The sequence below is a fragment of the Salvelinus sp. IW2-2015 genome, linkage group LG32 (assembly GCF_002910315.2).
Source record: "Salvelinus sp. IW2-2015 linkage group LG32, ASM291031v2, whole genome shotgun sequence".
NCBI lineage: Eukaryota > Metazoa > Chordata > Actinopteri > Salmoniformes > Salmonidae > Salvelinus > Salvelinus sp. IW2-2015.
Window position 1 is genome coordinate 10,410,445 of NC_036871.1, and position 18,403 is coordinate 10,428,847.

Consider the following 18,403-nt stretch of genomic DNA (forward strand, 5'->3'; position numbering starts at 1 on the left):
TGGTGAGTGGAACTGTGTTCTTTATTCCAACTCGCAACATGTTTTACACTTTAGATCACTGGTTACTTTGTGTGCTATACATGAAATGTTATTTTTGCAATGGGATGTACTAGTTGTCCATTTCGACTGGGAAATGCTTAGCCTAATGGTTGTGTTTTTGTATTATGATTGGGACCTACTGGCTTATTATGTCTCAGTGAATGGACTGCTTTCTTTCGGCCCTATGCAGTGGTGAAGTGGTGCCTGGAGAAGTGGGTCCTGTGTGAAAAATCCCGTTTTCCTATAGATTTTTCTGATTTTCACTCTCAAAATCACACGTTTAAAAAAATAAAAGACAAACATTTGAGGTCTGGGAAAAATCTAAAATATATATTTTTTGGGGAGGGTGTCATTGCCCTTTAATTCAATTGAGCAAAACAAATGTCCTCCCCATTGATACAAATCAGAATGATAGAATTCTGTCAGGTAGGCCTACATTGCCTTCAACATTTAACTGGAGCGGTTTTTAGGGGAAAGCCTTTAGAAATGTTCATGCTGTTGGATTCGGGGTGAAACATTGTTATACTCAAAGGTATAGGAACATTAGTTACAAAAGAGACATGAGGGGTGCCATAATGAAGCTTGGGAGGGGCTGAGTGCAAGGGAAACGATCGCATGTGGCAGTACTGATAAGGGGAGAAACCGTTGAAGGATCATGTCACTTAGCTCCCTGCTTAGCAAGATTGATGCAATGTTTAGCGATAAGGAGGAGACTCCACCCAAAGTGGGGTATGAATACTACCACGGGGCAAGCCATATCTGTGTCTGAATTACAGCTGTAACGACCCTTTGGGAAGAATTAAACTTGGTTATGCTTCTCTAGAAACTAACAGTTGGCGTTGTCGGCAGGATTCACCACAATTTGTAGTAAAACCAGAGTGTCCAGATCAGTGGAGCAGGAGCTGGTAACAGACAAGGTAGGCAAAGTTCCTATACCTGTTTCCACTCATTTTGACATCTTGGGGAGATGAGAATTGTAGGCTAAACAATTATAGGATACGGACCTGGAAAGCCGGAGTTYAATTCGGTAGGCCCATTGTGTAACGACAGGTCGTAAATATCTGGTATAGGGTAGGTTCAATAAGGATAGGTCCCAAGTGGAGGTTTTTGTCTGCGAGATCCAGGAGTGACAATACARTGGGGGTAATCCCCTGCGAGATCTGTAAAAGGGACAAAAGTCCCAGCTGCAGTGACAGTGAGTTTCAGGAAGACAAGAGTTCTAGCAACTAGTGAGTTTTTGTAAGATGAGAGTTCTAGAAGCTAGTGAGTTAAAAAACAAAAAGGAAAAATAAGATATTCGAACACTGTTTGATTTACATGTAGTAGCAGTATCAATACGGGGAGAGGTTGGTTTATGCACTATGGGGAGGGGGAGCCATGAGAGACTGTGGGTTATCAATAATAGTGATATTTGAGGAAATACTGGAATAAGACATTAAGTAATCCGTATTCTCCAGTAATACATTTGCAGACGCTATAGTAAAGGTTCTAATACAAGGTATTAAGTGTCATGACCAATTAATTATTGTCCGGGGAAGTTAGTAGCGCTACCTTGGAAAATAGTTAATAGAAGGTGTGTATTATAGACAGGAGGGCATTGATAGAATTTGCACTTATGCTTTGATGGCAGGTATGAACCCTGTGATCAAAACGGTAATTGCGGGGTTAGTGGGTGAAATAGAGCAGRATGTTTTGAGAGTGGAATATAACTCCGCTCACTTCGCAGACGTGCAAGGGGGTTTAAAGGGCTATAGGGAAAATCACTAACTATAGTTTCAATGGCCAAGGTAAACCAAAGAAATGTAGCGGAAAAACATCAAAGCGTAGGGAGACAGAGTCCTGTTTCATGTGTGGGGCTATTTGGTCATTGGAAAAGGGAGTGTAAAGTGGATATGGAGCCTGCTGTATTCGGAGAAAATGCTGCCAGGCAAGTATTAGCATCTTTTTCAAAAGAGCAACAACAAATTGTTTTGAGATTAGCAGGAGAGGATTTGTGGTTCATAGAGATTACAGTTTCTATGTGAAGGAAGACCTATGAGATCACGTCTTAGCTAACTTTTTAGTAGAGGCCAGGGATCAAATATCGCGGATTCCTTACGATGAGAAATTAGCTAAATTTGCCACAGGAAAACGTATTTTGGGTTGAAGAATCTAGCCGAAATGCCAGGGGAATGGATKCTAAAGGTAACAAATTWGAATTTTATGGCCAAACACTTGCAAACTCAGAAAGCCTTAGGGTGTTTTTTTGATCTCATGAGACATTTTATGTGGTTTTATTTTGAAATAAATGTACGTTTTATGTCATCTTATTCTGAAATAGATTTCTAGAATATACGAAAGGGTGGAGGGGTAACAAGGAATTAGCAAAGGAGTTACTAAACCTAAAATTAACTTTTRCATTTTTTWGTTAGTTCATGAACAYTGTGGTGGATTAAAACAAACATTTAATGATTGGAGTAAGGACAGTGGATTTACAATTATCATGTTTGGTTTGTAATTAATACTTTTGGATTGCTGATGAAATTGTAGCATAATGAATGCTAATGAAATGTACACATTCTGTTCCAAAAGAGGGGGTCTCTCGTTAGAGGTATTGGGGAGAGCAGTTAGTGATATTCGGCAAATTTAAGTCTAAAAGTATCTGAATTAGGCCATAAACGGAGTTCCAGATAAGTGAGGCCTGCTCATGTGTGTTTTGGACCTACGGTTCACCACATGCACACACAATTTACTGGTTATGAATATGCGTTAGTGGTGTTGATACTGTGGGATTTATTTTGGATGGGGGTCTTTTCAATTCAGTTTTAAATTGGGTATGCAGAAGTGTGGAAATGTTTTGCAAGGCATTTAAATGGTTTCGGAAGGTCAGGGAAAGAAAAGGGAAAGGAAAGATTGTAATGGTGTCGAATCCTGACTTTCTGGTGAGGCCTGATCAATCTCACTAGAAATGATCGGAACAGGTGGAATTTAATTATTCAATTAATGAGAAACACTAGTCTCTATTCAAAGTGTACCATTACTTTATGAGATACTATTATTTCCTTAGGGAGTTATAAAGAGTTGTAATTCTAAGTYGATTAGTTATTCGAATTTGTTTATTTTTGATTTAACATGTTGTTTTTGAATCACGTGTTCGAAGGGGAAAATTGCCAGTTCCCTGGGGTTATGGTCTTTGGGTAAATATACAAAAGTGCTTTGTTCAGTCTGCATATAGAAGGGAAAATATATGTTAATAAGGGATGACAGTTACACCAAATGGATTGTGACAWATGTATTGCTGATTTCAWTTTATTGTTTTTGTTTCGATACAACGGTTCTCTCCCCCAGTTTCAGTCKCATTAAGTGTGGTGTGAAGTTAKTAAACATGTACTTTTATTTCTCTTTCCTTTTCAAGGTTTCGTGGAACATAAGAGTGATCATTGTCCCAGAGGAGGGACTGRTGTATATTGACTAATTGATTTGAGAATGTTTTAGTATGTTTATAACTGTAGAAGTGCATTAGGAGTAGTGACTAGTGTGTTATGGGTTAAATGGAATGATATATGTGCAAATGTATCTGTAGCAGGAGGAGAGGTGTTTGAGACAGAATGTTAACATAGGGCTGTTAAGTGGGATGGAACGTGACTGCAGTGAAGATCTGTGGGGGCTCATAAATAAAGGTTGTGGTGATGGAGAAGTATCATTCCCAGAGACTGTATATTGTTACAGGAGATAGCTCATAGGAGAGGAAGGACAGCTAACTSTACACAATATAGGGATTTAATTCAGTTAAATTGAACATTACACATACCCAGAGATAGTGGTGGCATTTCAGACACTATGGTAAACTTTCAAGAAACCTGTGACTCAGAGTTTTGTTAGGCTGGATATTCTTCCAATTTATTAATCTCTTTCCCAATTTCTAACCGCCGGCGAACACTTGACAGATTACATGCAGAAGTTATTCTCACGGCAGTCGCTGTAGGGACCGTAATAGAAGGAGGCTATAATCATGGGCCATGTTAATAGTAGCAGGAGTTACTTTAGTAGCATTGTTGGGATATCAGGTTATGAGTACTCATGCCACATGGCTTGGTAACTGGTAACTGGGAAACCGATGGGAGTACAGAGRTGGCTATTATTCAAATGTCACAAATTAGTGATCTTGCCATAATAGGTGAGTCTATGTTGTCGGGAAATGACCCATGTGTTGCAGTGTGTATATCCTCAGGTGAAAGCAGAGATATAAGCAAGGGCACGGGCTGAATTCTGGAGACTGAGTGTTCATCAAGAGACACCAGGCGGGGGTGTTGGGACAGCGTTGGTATGGTCCACACACACTACTCCTTACAGCACCTGCAGCGGTAAAGATCGTCATGTCTCTCCTCGGTGGGTGCATAGTTCTCATGTGAAGTGAGATCCAGCTGCATAATCGGTGAGCTTGAAGACACCATGACAGAGGAAGCGGAGCGAAAGAGTGAGACCGACTAGAATCCACTGTAAGACATGCAGATGGGTTGGGTCTGGGAGCTACGTTAAACATCATAGTTGGGTTAGCTGCTTTATTGGTTAATGCATCATATGAAAGAGGATAGATGTTGGGGTAATTAATTGTACTCTAAACAACATGTTGAAGGCATTGATGTGAAAGCATATACAATGCTGAGTTACCTCAAGAGGATGTAGGGTTGTGGCAATAAAGGAGATGGGGAACAAAGTGAAGATGACATGACTTGGGAACACCTCTCGGAACCTGGGGCCGGAMAGCGGAAGWCTGGGCAAAAGCATGAGGAGGCTTTTTAGGGCTTTCATTTTTGTGGAATCCAGCAGAAAAGTATCCTGGMGGCATAGAGTCAGGTGAAGAGAGAGTGGGAATTGTCATGGTCTCAGACTTTGGTTTTTATGCATATATAATTATGCGTAGCTTATCACATTGTTAATACTGTTATGTTTTGTGTGTCTTTTTGTTGCTTTCCAAGTCTTATGCTATCACTCTCTTAGGAACCAGATGGAGAAAGTGGAGAAACAAAAAGCCGCTCCAGCTGACATGGAACAAGACAGCAGATTCAGCTGGAATATCATTTTGTTGTGTGCTGAGAGATGGAAATAAAATTGTGTATGGTGTGATCATAGAACAGAGGCCATAAGTCTCTGAGTTTGTAAACCTCACGGTGAATGTTTTGTTATCATTKTTCGTTCATTTATAATTATTTTTTTAGTTATTTTAATTCATGTTTAATTATCATTGTTTGTCTATTTATAAGTAATTTCCAACTTTATGTAAGTTGAACAGTAGGAAGCTATTGTTCAAGAGGAGGGACTGTTGGATTCGGGGTGAAACTTTGAACATTGTTATACTCAAAAGTATAGGAACATTAGTTACAAAAAAGACATGAGGGGTGCCATAATGAAGCTTGGGAGGGGCTGAGTGCAGGGAACATGATCGCATGTGGCAGTACTGAKWCAGGGAGAAACCRTTGAAGGATCATATCACTTAGCTMCCTGCTTAGCAAGAATGACGCAATGTTTAGCGATAAGAAGGAGACTCCACCCTTTGGGAAAAATTTTACTTGGTTAAGCTTCTCTAGTGTCCGTGAGTTATTTACTCTGAAAATTAGAACCTAACAATGCAAACAGCCATGATGACTGGATTACACATCACAAATAGCCTAATAACTAAGACTATGGACCAAACTTTTTCAATACGTCTTTTACATACCCATTGTTGACTTAGTTAGCATTTACTGGTGAATATAAGTCGAAATGTCTTTCCTACCTACCGGCTAGAGATGTCATTCTTCTGTGAGCTGCTCCGTGGACAACCAGTTGAGAGCTGTGTGCTCTTGCTGCCTGCAGATGATATTCCGCTGAAACTAGGCTATGTGTGCTGGGCGCATGTAAATATATGCTTTGCGATTGTGTAGGCTTAATAAATCGTATACCTCCACTATACTACTTTGATATGCAACAGTGGGGATCAAGGAGTGAGTATAGGCAATTCCCACTGGACAAAAAGTGGGTATAGGGTGTATACCTGCTTGTAGCCTCCACTACACCACTGGCCCTTTGTGCTTTACAAAAAGTGCACTCTCCTACATAAGTAAGCTGGTATTATGGTTGCTGTCCTTTCAGGATCACAAACCTGTCACACACCGAAGGCCTATGTCCAATAGGTTCGCCACTGCTCCAACATGTCTATTATAAATATAAAGACTGTTACAATTTCTCACACTCTTCCCTACCAGCAAGTCAAGGAAATGTGGACAAAGTTTGAGGATATTTTTCAACGAAAGTAAAGGACAGTAATGTTATGAGTAAAGTAGGAATCCCAGGTGTCAATAGGCGATATGATATTAATGTTTCAAGAAAGGAGTGTATATATTTTTGGCCTGGCTAATCACTTTTATGCGCTGAGTCCAGACCATGTAAAAATGTATCTGAAACAAAGACAAGACTGAGACACTCAATATGTGGTCTCGAGACTGGGCTCGAGTACTACAACACTGGTGTCTCGAATAACACCTKCTTTGTAACATATGCTCTTTATGGATTTACTTTTAGAGGAACTGAGAAAGGTAAACTGCATTGAGAAAGTTAGACTTGTAGGGAACTGAGAAAGGTAAACCGATTAAAATACATCTTATCATAATAATATTTAATATATGCCATTTAGGGGATGCTTTAAGTCAAAGCGACTTTCAGTCACGCGTGCGTACTGAAGTATAGTATCTGAGGAGTGGTAGAGGCTGGTTTTTACATCAGAAGTTATTGGTTATCTGTAGGAGCCAGATGGCTTTGGAATGTGTTGGCTGGATGTGAGAAAGTCACAGGATCCCTATAGGGGATACGGGTGGACATCTGTGGATTAGGCAAATGAGAGGTTGAGGCCAGGTCAGATCCCCTTAAACGTTATGGTTTATTACCCAATTACTTCGTCTTCCTATCGGACCATAATTGATGTAAGGATTGGAGAGAAGGAGGAGTGCCTAAATTGGAGTATATATACTTGTTGTGGTGGAAACATGTTTTGTCTAATGCAGCTATATTTATCCTCTGGTCAGAATAAACTTGGTTAAGCTTTCATAGTGTCCGTAGAGTTTTTTAACTCTGAGAATTAGAACCTAACAATACATTTTACGTATGGATTGTCCCAGCAATCAAACCCACTACCCTGGCATTACCAGTAGTGTAAAGTACTTAAGTAAAAATACWTTTGTCGTTTTTTGGGGTATCTGTACTTTACTTTACTATTTATATTTTTGACAACTTTTACTTTTACTTCACTGCATTCCTAAAGAAAATAATGTACTTTTTACTCTGACACCCAAAAGTCCTCGTTACATTTTGAATGCTTAGTAGGACAGGAAAATGGTCCAAYTCCTCCCTGGTCATCCCTACTGCCTCTGAGCTGACGGACTCACTAAACACACATGCTTCGTTTGTAAATTATGTCTGTGTGTCGGAGTGTGACCCTGGCTATCTGGAAATGTTTTAAACAAGAATGGTGTCATCTGTTTTGCTTAATATAAGGAATTTGAAATTATTTTTAGTTTTGATACTTATATATTTTAGCAATTACATTTACTTGTGATACTTTATAGAAATGTTTTGATTTACATATTTCGTGACTACGATCTTGTCTCATCACTGCAATTCCCCAACGGGCTCAGGAAAGGCAAAGGTCAAGTCATGCGTCCTCCAAAACATGACACGCCAAGCCACACTTCTTAACACCCGYTCACTTAACCCGGAAGCCAGCTGCACCAATGTGTTGGAGGAAACACCRTTCAACTGACAACCRAGTCAGCCTGCAGGYGCCCGGSCCACCACAAGGAGTTGCTAGAGCGTGATGAGCCAAGTAAAGCCCCCMCGGCCAAACCCTCCCCTGGATGATGCTGGGCCAATTATGCACTGACCTATGGGACTCCCGGTMACAGACGGTTGTGACACAGCCTGGGATTGAACCCCAGGCTGTAGTGACACCACAACACTGCRATGCAGTGSCGGAGTCCACTGCGCCACTCGGGAAGCCTTACTTGTGATACTTAAGTATATTTAMAACCAAATACTTGTGAACTTTYACTCAAGTAGTATTTTACCTRGTGAYTTTTACTTGAGTAATTTTCTATTAAAGTATCTTTACTTTTACTAAAGTWTGAYAATTGGGTACTTTTTCCACCACTGKTCATTACATGYGYCATGGTCTACCAACTGAGCTACAAAGGACCMCCAGGGACATGAATTTGTTTGTACTTTTTAACAGTTATTAATACTATGTTCCATCATGAACCATAAACGACAGTTCTTGTATTATTTTTAGACAACCTCCCATACAGTAAGTGATGTGACATTTACTTTAGTGCTCCGTGGTGGAAGATCAATGATGCCACTAAAGCGAGAGCGGAGTGACTCACTCGTTTGCAGAGTTGTGTGTCCATCATGAAGTTGTGGACATGCTTCTCAGCCTTGGTCAACTCCAACTTCCTGGCTACCACGGCGACCACCAGCGCAGTGCAGCCCGCTCCCTATTGGTCAGAAACATAGTCAGGGCCATAAATCAATTAATCAATTAACCTCTGAAAGGTGACTGCTGAGTTGGGTCATTGTGTTAGTACTGTATGGGTGGTGACAGTTTGGAGGAAATGTTGAGCTGCTCTAGAATAAAGCAAGTTGAAGAAACACAAGATTTCAGATTTCAAACGTGGCTGTTTCATGGGAATAATATGCCCATTAGTCATGAAATAGTGCATGAAACAAACACACAACCTCTTTTCCAATGACCGATAACATACCATGATCCCTGTAAGCAGACATACGCCTTTCCCACAGTACGTGTTAGGTACCATGTCTCCGTAGCCAATGGAGAGGAAGGTAATAGAGATGAGCCACATGGCTCCCAGGAAGTTACTGGTCACTTCCTGTGTGTCATGATACCTAAAGTAAGGAAGAGAGAAACAGAGGAAGATACCCATCAGTGACACCCAATACTGTAAAGGGAACCTGAGCATGCTGGAGAGGCCATGAACTAACAGAGGTGGTTGCTGTTAAAGAAGCTATAAAATATGTGCAAAGTGTTTCACCTTTCATCATGCCTGCACTAAACATCTAAAAGGCACCCAATCCATGTTGGAAACAAAATGGTCAAACGTTATGAAGTTGTGCCATTGCATTCCAATCTACCATAGTTTTTTTGTCAATGCTCTGTGGTAAATTAAGTTCAACATTCAATCATTCAATGAGTAGCCAAATTATGGTGATGGTGGTTTGAGAATTCTCCACAGCAAAACACTGAACATATACTATATGTATCAGTGTCTATCAATCAACATGAGAAGATAGATGATTTCAATTGAGAAGCATTTAAAAATGGACATAAATCCAGACGTACACCTGAAATTACAAGATGATTGGAATGAGGAAGTAACATACAGTAAGTTATGCAGCTATGCATTTAAGCATTATGAGAACCGCAGGCAATTAGCTTTAAGTTTTACAGGATTTTAATACAAACTAACCACTGGCATTCTAAAATACTATAACCATTTTGATCAGCACTCATCTCCAACAAATACAAAATCAATGCACCAAAATATTGACCATCGACATAATTTTGGAGAGTCAATTCTCGTTTCTTCCAACATGATAGGGGAAAAAATACTTTGGATCTCTAATGTGAAGAGTTTTAACTACCCCAACAAAGGTTTGGTTATGAACATCATCCCTTCAAACTTCGTCACTTGGCAGACAACCATGCGATAGCCAAATGCTCCCAAAAACACAGTAAATATATAATTGATTGAACATTCATAAAGACATTCCCATCCCCTTGCATTGTGGGGAAAAGTCCCAACATATGCATGTCCAGCCCAACCCTCCCTTTCTTTACATAACATTTCCCTGATTGGCTAAGGAGCTGTCTAGGAGGAGTCAAAATATTGAGGCTCATTGTTCAATTGGATTACTAACAACACTCAAAAGTACACAGGGTGACTATTAAGGATATAGAGCAAATGCCAAATGGGCTGGTCCATTTTTTATGTATTGGACCTGCAACTTTTTTTGTGCAAAATAAGAATTATCTGGCGAATAATGGGAGCCTCAAGGAATACAATGGGCCAGTGTGGAGGCATCAAGGAAATAAATGGGCCATAGTGGGGGCCTTAAGGGGAAAAAAGGGCCAATGTTTTGAAATGCCAGAGATGACTTCTGGTCTGAGTCCGCCCCTGATATAGAGGATGATGTTTTCTGCTCGCAGAGATTTTATCCGAAAGGGACCTTTGTTATACCAATTATGAATATGCTAATGCCTCGATTATGCAGTTGTGACCCAGCATGTGGAATTCAAATGGCCGGAACAATTCCACCTATTCAAGGCAGAAATAGAGTTTGGAACAGCTGGGGCAGATAAACTATGTTGGACCTCAAAGTTTCCTCAAAAGAAAGGCTTCTTAAAAAATCTCCTCTTAGACAGTTCACTTTCATTAACCAACTAAGCATGCCTTCAGCAGCTGCTAAACTCTTATCTGCTTAACTCAACTCTGGTTTCATGCTCAATGTCAGGAAAAACAACATGATCCTTTTTTCCTCAGAGTGAATAGTGTGGGTTCAAGCTACCGTATGGCATGCAAAAAAGCAAGTCGATACAATACCATGCAGGCGTTAAAAAGATGTCCGCATCCTGCATGCTGAAAAGCCAGTATATTGAGAGCAAAGAGAGCGACAACAAAATCTGAGATCTATTTAAAAATGAAAACCATCCTTGACAAATATCGCAATATTGTCTAGTGGATGGGGGTTGAATATTTACTTTGACAGTGTTTTATCTGTAAGCAGGAGTAAAAACGCATTAAGAAGCTCAATGTTTTTGACGTCCCTGTCTCTTTCACCTGGACTCATCGCCTTCAATAGCATGCCTCCTGACAAGGCTTAGAGCAAGGAGGGGACCACAATAGTGACTAATTTGCTCATTTTAGACAATCTACGATTTAAAACGGGCAGAGACATGAGTCATTCCAGGTCACAAATTATGTGACAGAACCTGATGGAAGTCGTCCGTCAACATAATACACGGATTCCTATTTTACCCTCTGATTAATGTGAAGTTAAGTAGTAAAGCAGAGGTGAAATATGTCCTTAAGAGTCATTTGCTTCTACGTCGTGTTAATTGTTTAGTGAATCATGAGTTCCACTCAATCAGCTCGGTTCATCAGGGTTGGGTAGATATGTCGTTTGCACACTGGAACTGTCTCAAATTGCATGGATGCTCTTGACGGCACCAGTGACGCCTTTGTAGGAGGAGTACTTTAAATGCCGTAGTGTCCAAATTATTCCAGGCYGGTGAAAGCGATTAGAGCATTACACAATGCTAGAGGTTGCTAGAGGGTTCTCAATTTCCGTAATGGTATAACATTGCACAGTGTTTGTTTCTCTGTATCGGGATATATTTGCTTTAAGAATACTTTTTATTGTGAATCTCTACATTTAAGGTTGGACTACGTTGGGTGTGTAATTACATTTWTTAGGTAGGTAGGTTTTCACAAAAATCTATGAATCTTGAAAAGGACACAAATAGACAAATGTCCATAGACTACAGTGATATAGGCACTAGAAGCTACGGACGCAGAACCAATCGATGGCATTTTGAAGCTCTCAATATACTGTGTAGTGTTGGCATTGCATGGAGAAGAGCTGGCACCACTTTCGACCTAGTGCGAGACAATTGGAATTGTCTGAACTAAAATGTCTCCCACCCTTGCAAAATATCCCATAGAAGTAGGCTTTCAAAACATCCTTGTGTTATAGACTTTTCATTGTTTGTATGATCACTCCATCAAAAAACTCTGCATTTCCTCACTTCGTCAGCGACTCTATTTGCAAGTGCACACAGCTGAGAAAACTAGATATAAATACACCTTCCAAAAAGGGCTTTAGAACATGTGAATACGGGAATACTACTTGATTCACACGGTTGAAAACAACCTAACCTGTGACATCACCATATATCTACCGCATCAGCCAACACAAAAGAGACCATTGAAGAATGTAATTGTCATAAACAACATCACTGTCCTGGGTGGTGTTGAAGTACCAGCCTGGTCTCATAGACTAGATGTAACATAACAAATGTAAATCCGGGACACTCAAATTAGTACAATATACAGTAAGTTACATTTGGTATGGTTAYATACCTCAGAATTTTGGCAATGAAGCCCTTTATCTATTTCCACAGTCAAATGAACCAGTGGATACCATTTTGCCTCTGTGCACAGTTTGAGGAAGTTGCTAACTAGTGTTAGCACAATTACTAACTAGCGTTAGCGCAATGAATGGAAGTCTATGGGTACCTGCTAGCAAGCTAGTAGATACCATAGACTTCCAGTCATTGTGCTAACGCTAGTTAGAATTGGCTAGGAAACTACCTCTAACTTCCTTCATACTGGACGCAGAGACATAAAAATAGAAGTAGATAAAGGGCTTCATTGCCAAAATCCTGAAGTATGCCTTTAAGGCAAAAACAAAAGGAGGGTGGATGGGGGCATAAAACGTGAATGTCTAGCAACCCAAAGGTTATGTGTTCAAATCTCTTCAGAGACCACTTAAGCATTTTAGCTAATTAGCAACATTGCAACTACTTACTACTTTTGAGCTACTTTGCAACTACTTATCATGTTAGCTAACCCTAACCTTAACCTTCACCCTACCCCTAGCCTAGCTAACGTTATCCACCTAGCTAGCATTAGCCACTTAGCCACATAACTAACATTAGCCACAACAAATAGGAATTTGTAACATATCATACGTATTGCAAATTCGTAACATATTGTACTAATTGCAATTCGTAACATATCATACGAATTGTGTTTCATAACATCTCATGAAATGGATGATGGACACCCATAAATGAATACATACCATACGTAACATATCATACTAAATGGAGGGAGACAGATTTAGGTTTACATCTACCCCTAAGTCCAGGTTGGAAGTACACAACCCATCCCTGATGGGAATGGGTTAAAAATGGATGCAGTGATATGGCCGTGGGCCGCTTTTTCCTCTTTGTGTCATCTGGTCTTTTAACCCTGGCCATCTCCCCCAGCTTTCTTTATCTCCCTCTCTCACCATGTTTGGATGAGCTCATGCAAGAGACAGATGGTTTGTCCCGGGGATATACAGTAGCAATAACTGACAATGCGTCCTTTAAGCTATTGGAGGGATTTCATGAACAAGGCCTCTCTCAGTCATGAGTATTCAAAACTTCCCAAAATCCTGTTGTCAGTTCTATGCAGTAATAAAATGTAACATATATACATTTACCAATAAGATTGGTTGGAAGGAATTGTAACTGTTACATACAGTATAAAGACAACATTACACAGTAGACAATGATAATGCCAAATAAAGCATTATTTGTTGCTTGTATGGCATGCTGCATGCAAGTCTGATTAAACCTGAAATTGACAAAAACGGGTTTAACCGGCAATTGTGGACACAATACTGTATATGGATCAGCAAGCAGCATTTTTGCGCCACGTGTTATATTACAGACACTTTAATACATACTTTTAAATTAAATTATGTGAGCTAAAAATATAAATGTAATATAAAAAAGTATACTTTTTTTATTACTAATGTTACTGTCCCCACCACAACATTTTTTGGGGTTTGKAATTTTGTCCTTGAAACATTTCATTCATTTCTATGGAGGAATGCTTTTACTGGGGAGTGCCAATATGGCCGACCTGTGTTTTCAAAGCCTCTCGATGGCCAATACATAGCATCAGCAATCCATGGTTTATAAACATCATTGCAGGTAGGCCATATGATCCTACTTGCTCTGGACTTCAGAGAAGTGACAATGTGACATGATATCCCGAATTGATATTAACTGCTAACATTAAAGACTTTCAGCTCAAAATGCAGATGTAAAACACTGTTTATTTCTGTATCTTGCTTTTTGAAAACGCATCACCGTTTATGGCTGAAATGACAGGCTACATTTGCACAGGGATTTCGCGTTCGAGTTTACCCTGTGTGCGTGTGCGTGGGCTGCAAGCTTTGAACCACTCCTTTTTTGGAATCGCAGGTCAAAAAGTGTGAAAACCACTAAGCTAGCGAACAGATTGCTGATTTGCTGTACAGCTATATGATCGGGTGCAGCGCAAACTTCAAATTGTAGGGAGAGAAGAAATATGCATCTCCAAAAATAGTTTGGTGATCCAGAATATGAACTGTTTGGTTTGCAAGCTCACCAACAATGGGGCATCACGCAACAATTACTAGCATCTTTTGGTATTTCAAAATTGCTTGAAATTGATMATTTACTAATGAAGCTTGCATTTAGAATTTGTTGTTAAAATTAATTCTTGCATAATCAAAATGTGTTGAAGACAAAGTAATATATTTTTWGTTGAACAAGTCATTGCCTGTATAGAATTTTCTTTACTTGACTTGAAAAAACATATGACCTGACTTGACTTGCTCTTAGAATGCACAACTTGGACTTGAACTCGGGAGTCGTCTGTTCTACTTGTGACTCGACTTGAGACTTGGACCTTGACACTTGAGACATGCTTGTGACTCAAATAATAATGACTTGGTCCCACCTCTGCCTAGAGCAGGCAACATTTTGGACAGGTTAATTTGCTCCTAATATAAGCATCTGCATGGGGATAGAACATTCAAATGTGACTTGTCATATGCCTTAGCTTGTCCGTGTAAAAACAGCAGCCTTTTTCTACAGTAAATCATCATACTGTATCAAGCAAAAACATTCATAGCACATTTAAGGATTTTGAACGAGTCTCCTTGATTTTGAGCAGTGGCATAGATTATTTTGGGACAAGTATGTTGAAATGTAAGAGAGGGGAGGATGTCAATGGCAGTAAACAGATACAGATAGGTTTGCAGTTTGCAGTTGAGTTTAATCCTAATTGTGTTCGCACATCAAGCCAAAATGCAGAGCAAGCACTCCACAAGGATTGTAGCAATCATTTCAAGGATTCTAGAAATTCTCTCTTTTCATTGCCATTTACTAAACGAAATTGTAATAAAATCGATTTGAAACTAAGTCTAATTACGCCGCAAGCGAAGCAAGCCATACCACAGCAAACGCAACAAAAAATAAGAAACCCAAGCAAAAGTATCAGATAGCACAAGACAACACAGAACATATCTCCTTTAAACAGCAAATTTTGGCCTGAAGAGGAAAGCTTTTGTATAGCCTCATGGAAAAGTACTGTAGTGACTACAAAAGCTCTCTTTGATAAACATAAACATCCTCCATGTTTCAGAATGTTGTTAGGTCAAGCTTGTCCATTGTCAGTAATAATACTGCATGGRATATCAATGGCATGATAAATACAGAGAGTGGGGGTATACTCCAATAGTACACAAAATACAACTCAGAATAACTTTTCTTGAAGGTCTAGAAGTCTGGACCATCTTCCACACAACATACAGTTCAGTTCGTGTGTGTGGAGTTAAATGTTATATTACCACATAATGAGAACATTTTGAGAGTTTATGAAAGGCTAGGAAAATGAATCCAAGAGCGCCATTTCTGAAACCCGAGCAGCATACGTGCAAACTKGAACAGACCCACATATCCTTCATGAAATCTTTGTGGAATTTCAAAGTTTCACACACATATCTCTCAAGTCAGGATATGGCCTGTACATCATTAACAGCCAAATCCAAACTTGAGAAAAGCACACAGAACGTGAACTTTTTACCCAAACACCAATGCGTGATTTACACAAAACTTTTKAGTTGCCGTGAAAGTTCAAGTTCAAGCACACACGTCTCTCAAGTTAGGATTCCACCCTTGCTGTGAACTGTATCTTGTGGCCAAGTGACAACAACACACACTGAATATCAGTCAGTAACCGGCTAGTAACTCAACCCTGTTCATCTGTGGCGAGGGAAAGTCTCCTGACTTTCCAAAGCTTGTTAGATGGCCAGAGGTCCTCAGGAAGACCGAGATGAGAAACAACGGTCTCATGTAGCCTCGAAGAAGAGTGTTTCGTTTTCAGAGAGAGAGAGAGAGAGTGAGGGAGTGAGAGTTGGGGAGAAAAGATAGGACTGGAGGGGAGACAGGCAAGGCATGCAAGTGTATCTGAGTTCTGACTGGATTAGGCCTGCTGGTTATGGATAAGGAAAGAGAAATAAGTGGGGAGGATGAGGAAAAACTGCAAGCATGCCACGTTAGATGGTTACAGTAGTAGGATATCCATAAAGGATCATGACGTAAAAGGGAGGGACTTTGATAGGAAAGCCAAAAGACTGAGGAGCTTAGATAAAGTAGGGAGCTCTGGAGCTGCAGTGACCAGCAGTGGTTCCATCTACTGTACCGCCACGGTTCCTGCCAACTCCGCCACCCACCCCTTCCCTCCACCCACCATGTGTCAACCCTTCCCCCCGTCTAGGTGTATTGCAGATAGACTCTGTGCTTGTCCAATCTCACATCGTTCTGCCCTTTGGCTCAGGAGCGTGGCCAATGTAACAGCGCATCAGCAGATTAATTTCCTAACTCACACCCAGCACTTTGGAAAACAAGCGCCTCTTTTTTGGGTGAGTTGGAATGATGTGATCGAGAGCAGTAAACATGAAGACCCCCATGCTGTTTCATTGTTTACCACAGGTGATCACTCAATCCATGTTTTGAAACCTCAAACTGGAGACACTGCCTTTGCCTCGAAGAAAACAATCTCCTCATGACTCCATTTTTGAAACTGTGCTAGAATGCATAGCAACACTCTCACTATTCCCCATCCTAGCTGTAGAGCTTTTCGTATAATGTTTACGGGTTAATGGGGTTATTATAATATGGTTAAATGTTAGAACTTTGGTTAAAAAATGTGTCCAAATCAAGCTCAAATCCACATTAACGATTTTGACCAGACAAATGACTTGACGTTTATTTTCACCTCAAATAAGCACAGATGTCTTGTGTGAATATTTATCTCTCTATTTCCTTTGCCACGTCCGGAGCAAACTGAATCAGCTGGGAAAAAGTGACAAAAGCCTGTTGAATACCTAACCATTATGACATCATTTAATCAATTCTGTGAGGGGAGACACATAATGAAATGGTAATGTGTGTGAACCCAAAGGACTAAAAAGCTTTTGTTCCTCAGCAAAATCTTTGAAGTAGATGCTGGAAAGAGTGGGCACATTATGGATCTATAACAATTGCATAAGGAAGAGGAATAAAATAAAAAAACGAGAATTGCCCTCAGGCTTGCTCGTGAAGGTGACTTGAAGGAGCTGCTCCAATTTTATCACAAATTCCCTCCGCCTCCGCTTCCTCCTCCTCCTTTTTGCTAGCATAAAACAGTTTAGAAAGAGACGCTTGGTTCAAAGTGCTGCTCAAATCATAGGTTTCCCCTATGCTCCTAGCCACTAAAAGCCTGGATGTTTTTTTTCAGATTACATTTTTTTTTAAATATATATAGGTGCCACATTCATGCCAGCTAATAGGGAAATACCTAGTCCTCCTTTGCCATACTCTGTTTGGAAAGGATAGCAGTTTTTTGGGGATGGCTGCCCCTCGCCCCCCCCCCCCCTCCCCTCCCCCACTCAGGGCAGCAGTGGCGCCAGCTCGGTGCAAAATGATACGTTTTCCACTAGAGAGCGAGAACTCACATGGTATCCCTATGGAGCAGCATAATGGGGAAATAGAAAGTACAACATAACATTATAGACACACACACACACACGCGCACACACACACACAAGACAAACACATACACACCCAAACACACGTAAACATGTTACTTTCAAATTGAACCCATAATTGGACTGTCTCATATAACATGCACTGCTGCGGACTAGTTTGGCACGGAGTGGTGATGGGGATATCATCTCTCCTGACCCTATTAGCCACTCTATTGTGTTGACTCCAGCCGCATGTTGGGCTCAAGTACCATACATATCCGTAGTACCATAGATACCATAAATATTTACTAAAGAGCTTGGTTAAATTTCTCTGTGGTTCTATAGTTTTCCTTTGTAGTGTTGGGAAATTACTAGACAAATAGAACACCATCAACAATGCCATCCATACTTTCGATTCATGATTTTCACTGTATTTGGCAACACATGTGTCTCTCATTGTTAAATTAAGACTTAAATACCAGTATATCCATTCTTGTGACRGTACCACTTTAAAATGGTGTCATGCAAGTAACTTCAGCAAAACGCTATTCGTTCCTGTAGACTATGATGAATAGAGTGTTCTTTTGAATGTGTGCCAACAAACTACTTGGTGAACTAGGATGCGAGTTGCACCTCACCCTACTGCTTTCCTTTTTCATGTGGAGGTGGAGCCAAAGGTCAAACACTGTTTTCTCTGCTGGACCCTATGGCTCGAGGGTGCAGGGGG

General features: G+C 40.3%; 1 protein-coding gene and 1 long non-coding RNA gene across 2 annotated transcripts in view; one reads left to right on the forward strand and one right to left on the reverse strand.

Annotated features, from left to right (window-relative positions):
* The window catches only part of LOC111957282 (uncharacterized), a 5,201-nt gene extending 174 nt beyond the window's left edge, over positions 1-5,027 (forward strand). The window contains exons 1-2 of the long non-coding RNA XR_002876354.2: positions 1-956; positions 3,434-5,027. The exon at positions 1-956 is cut by the window's left edge and continues 174 nt beyond it. This is a non-coding gene — a long non-coding RNA (uncharacterized lncRNA). The remainder of the gene's footprint in view (positions 957-3,433) is intronic.
* LOC111957281 (small conductance calcium-activated potassium channel protein 2-like) overlaps positions 1-18,403 on the reverse strand; it is a 58,971-nt gene that overhangs the window by 10,469 nt on the left and 30,099 nt on the right. Inside the window, exons 5-6 of the mRNA XM_023978071.2 lie at positions 8,811-8,952; positions 8,433-8,543 (exon numbers count right to left, since the gene is read on the reverse strand). Of these exons, the coding sequence (XP_023833839.1) occupies positions 8,433-8,543; positions 8,811-8,952 (253 nt within the window). The remainder of the gene's footprint in view (positions 1-8,432; positions 8,544-8,810; positions 8,953-18,403) is intronic.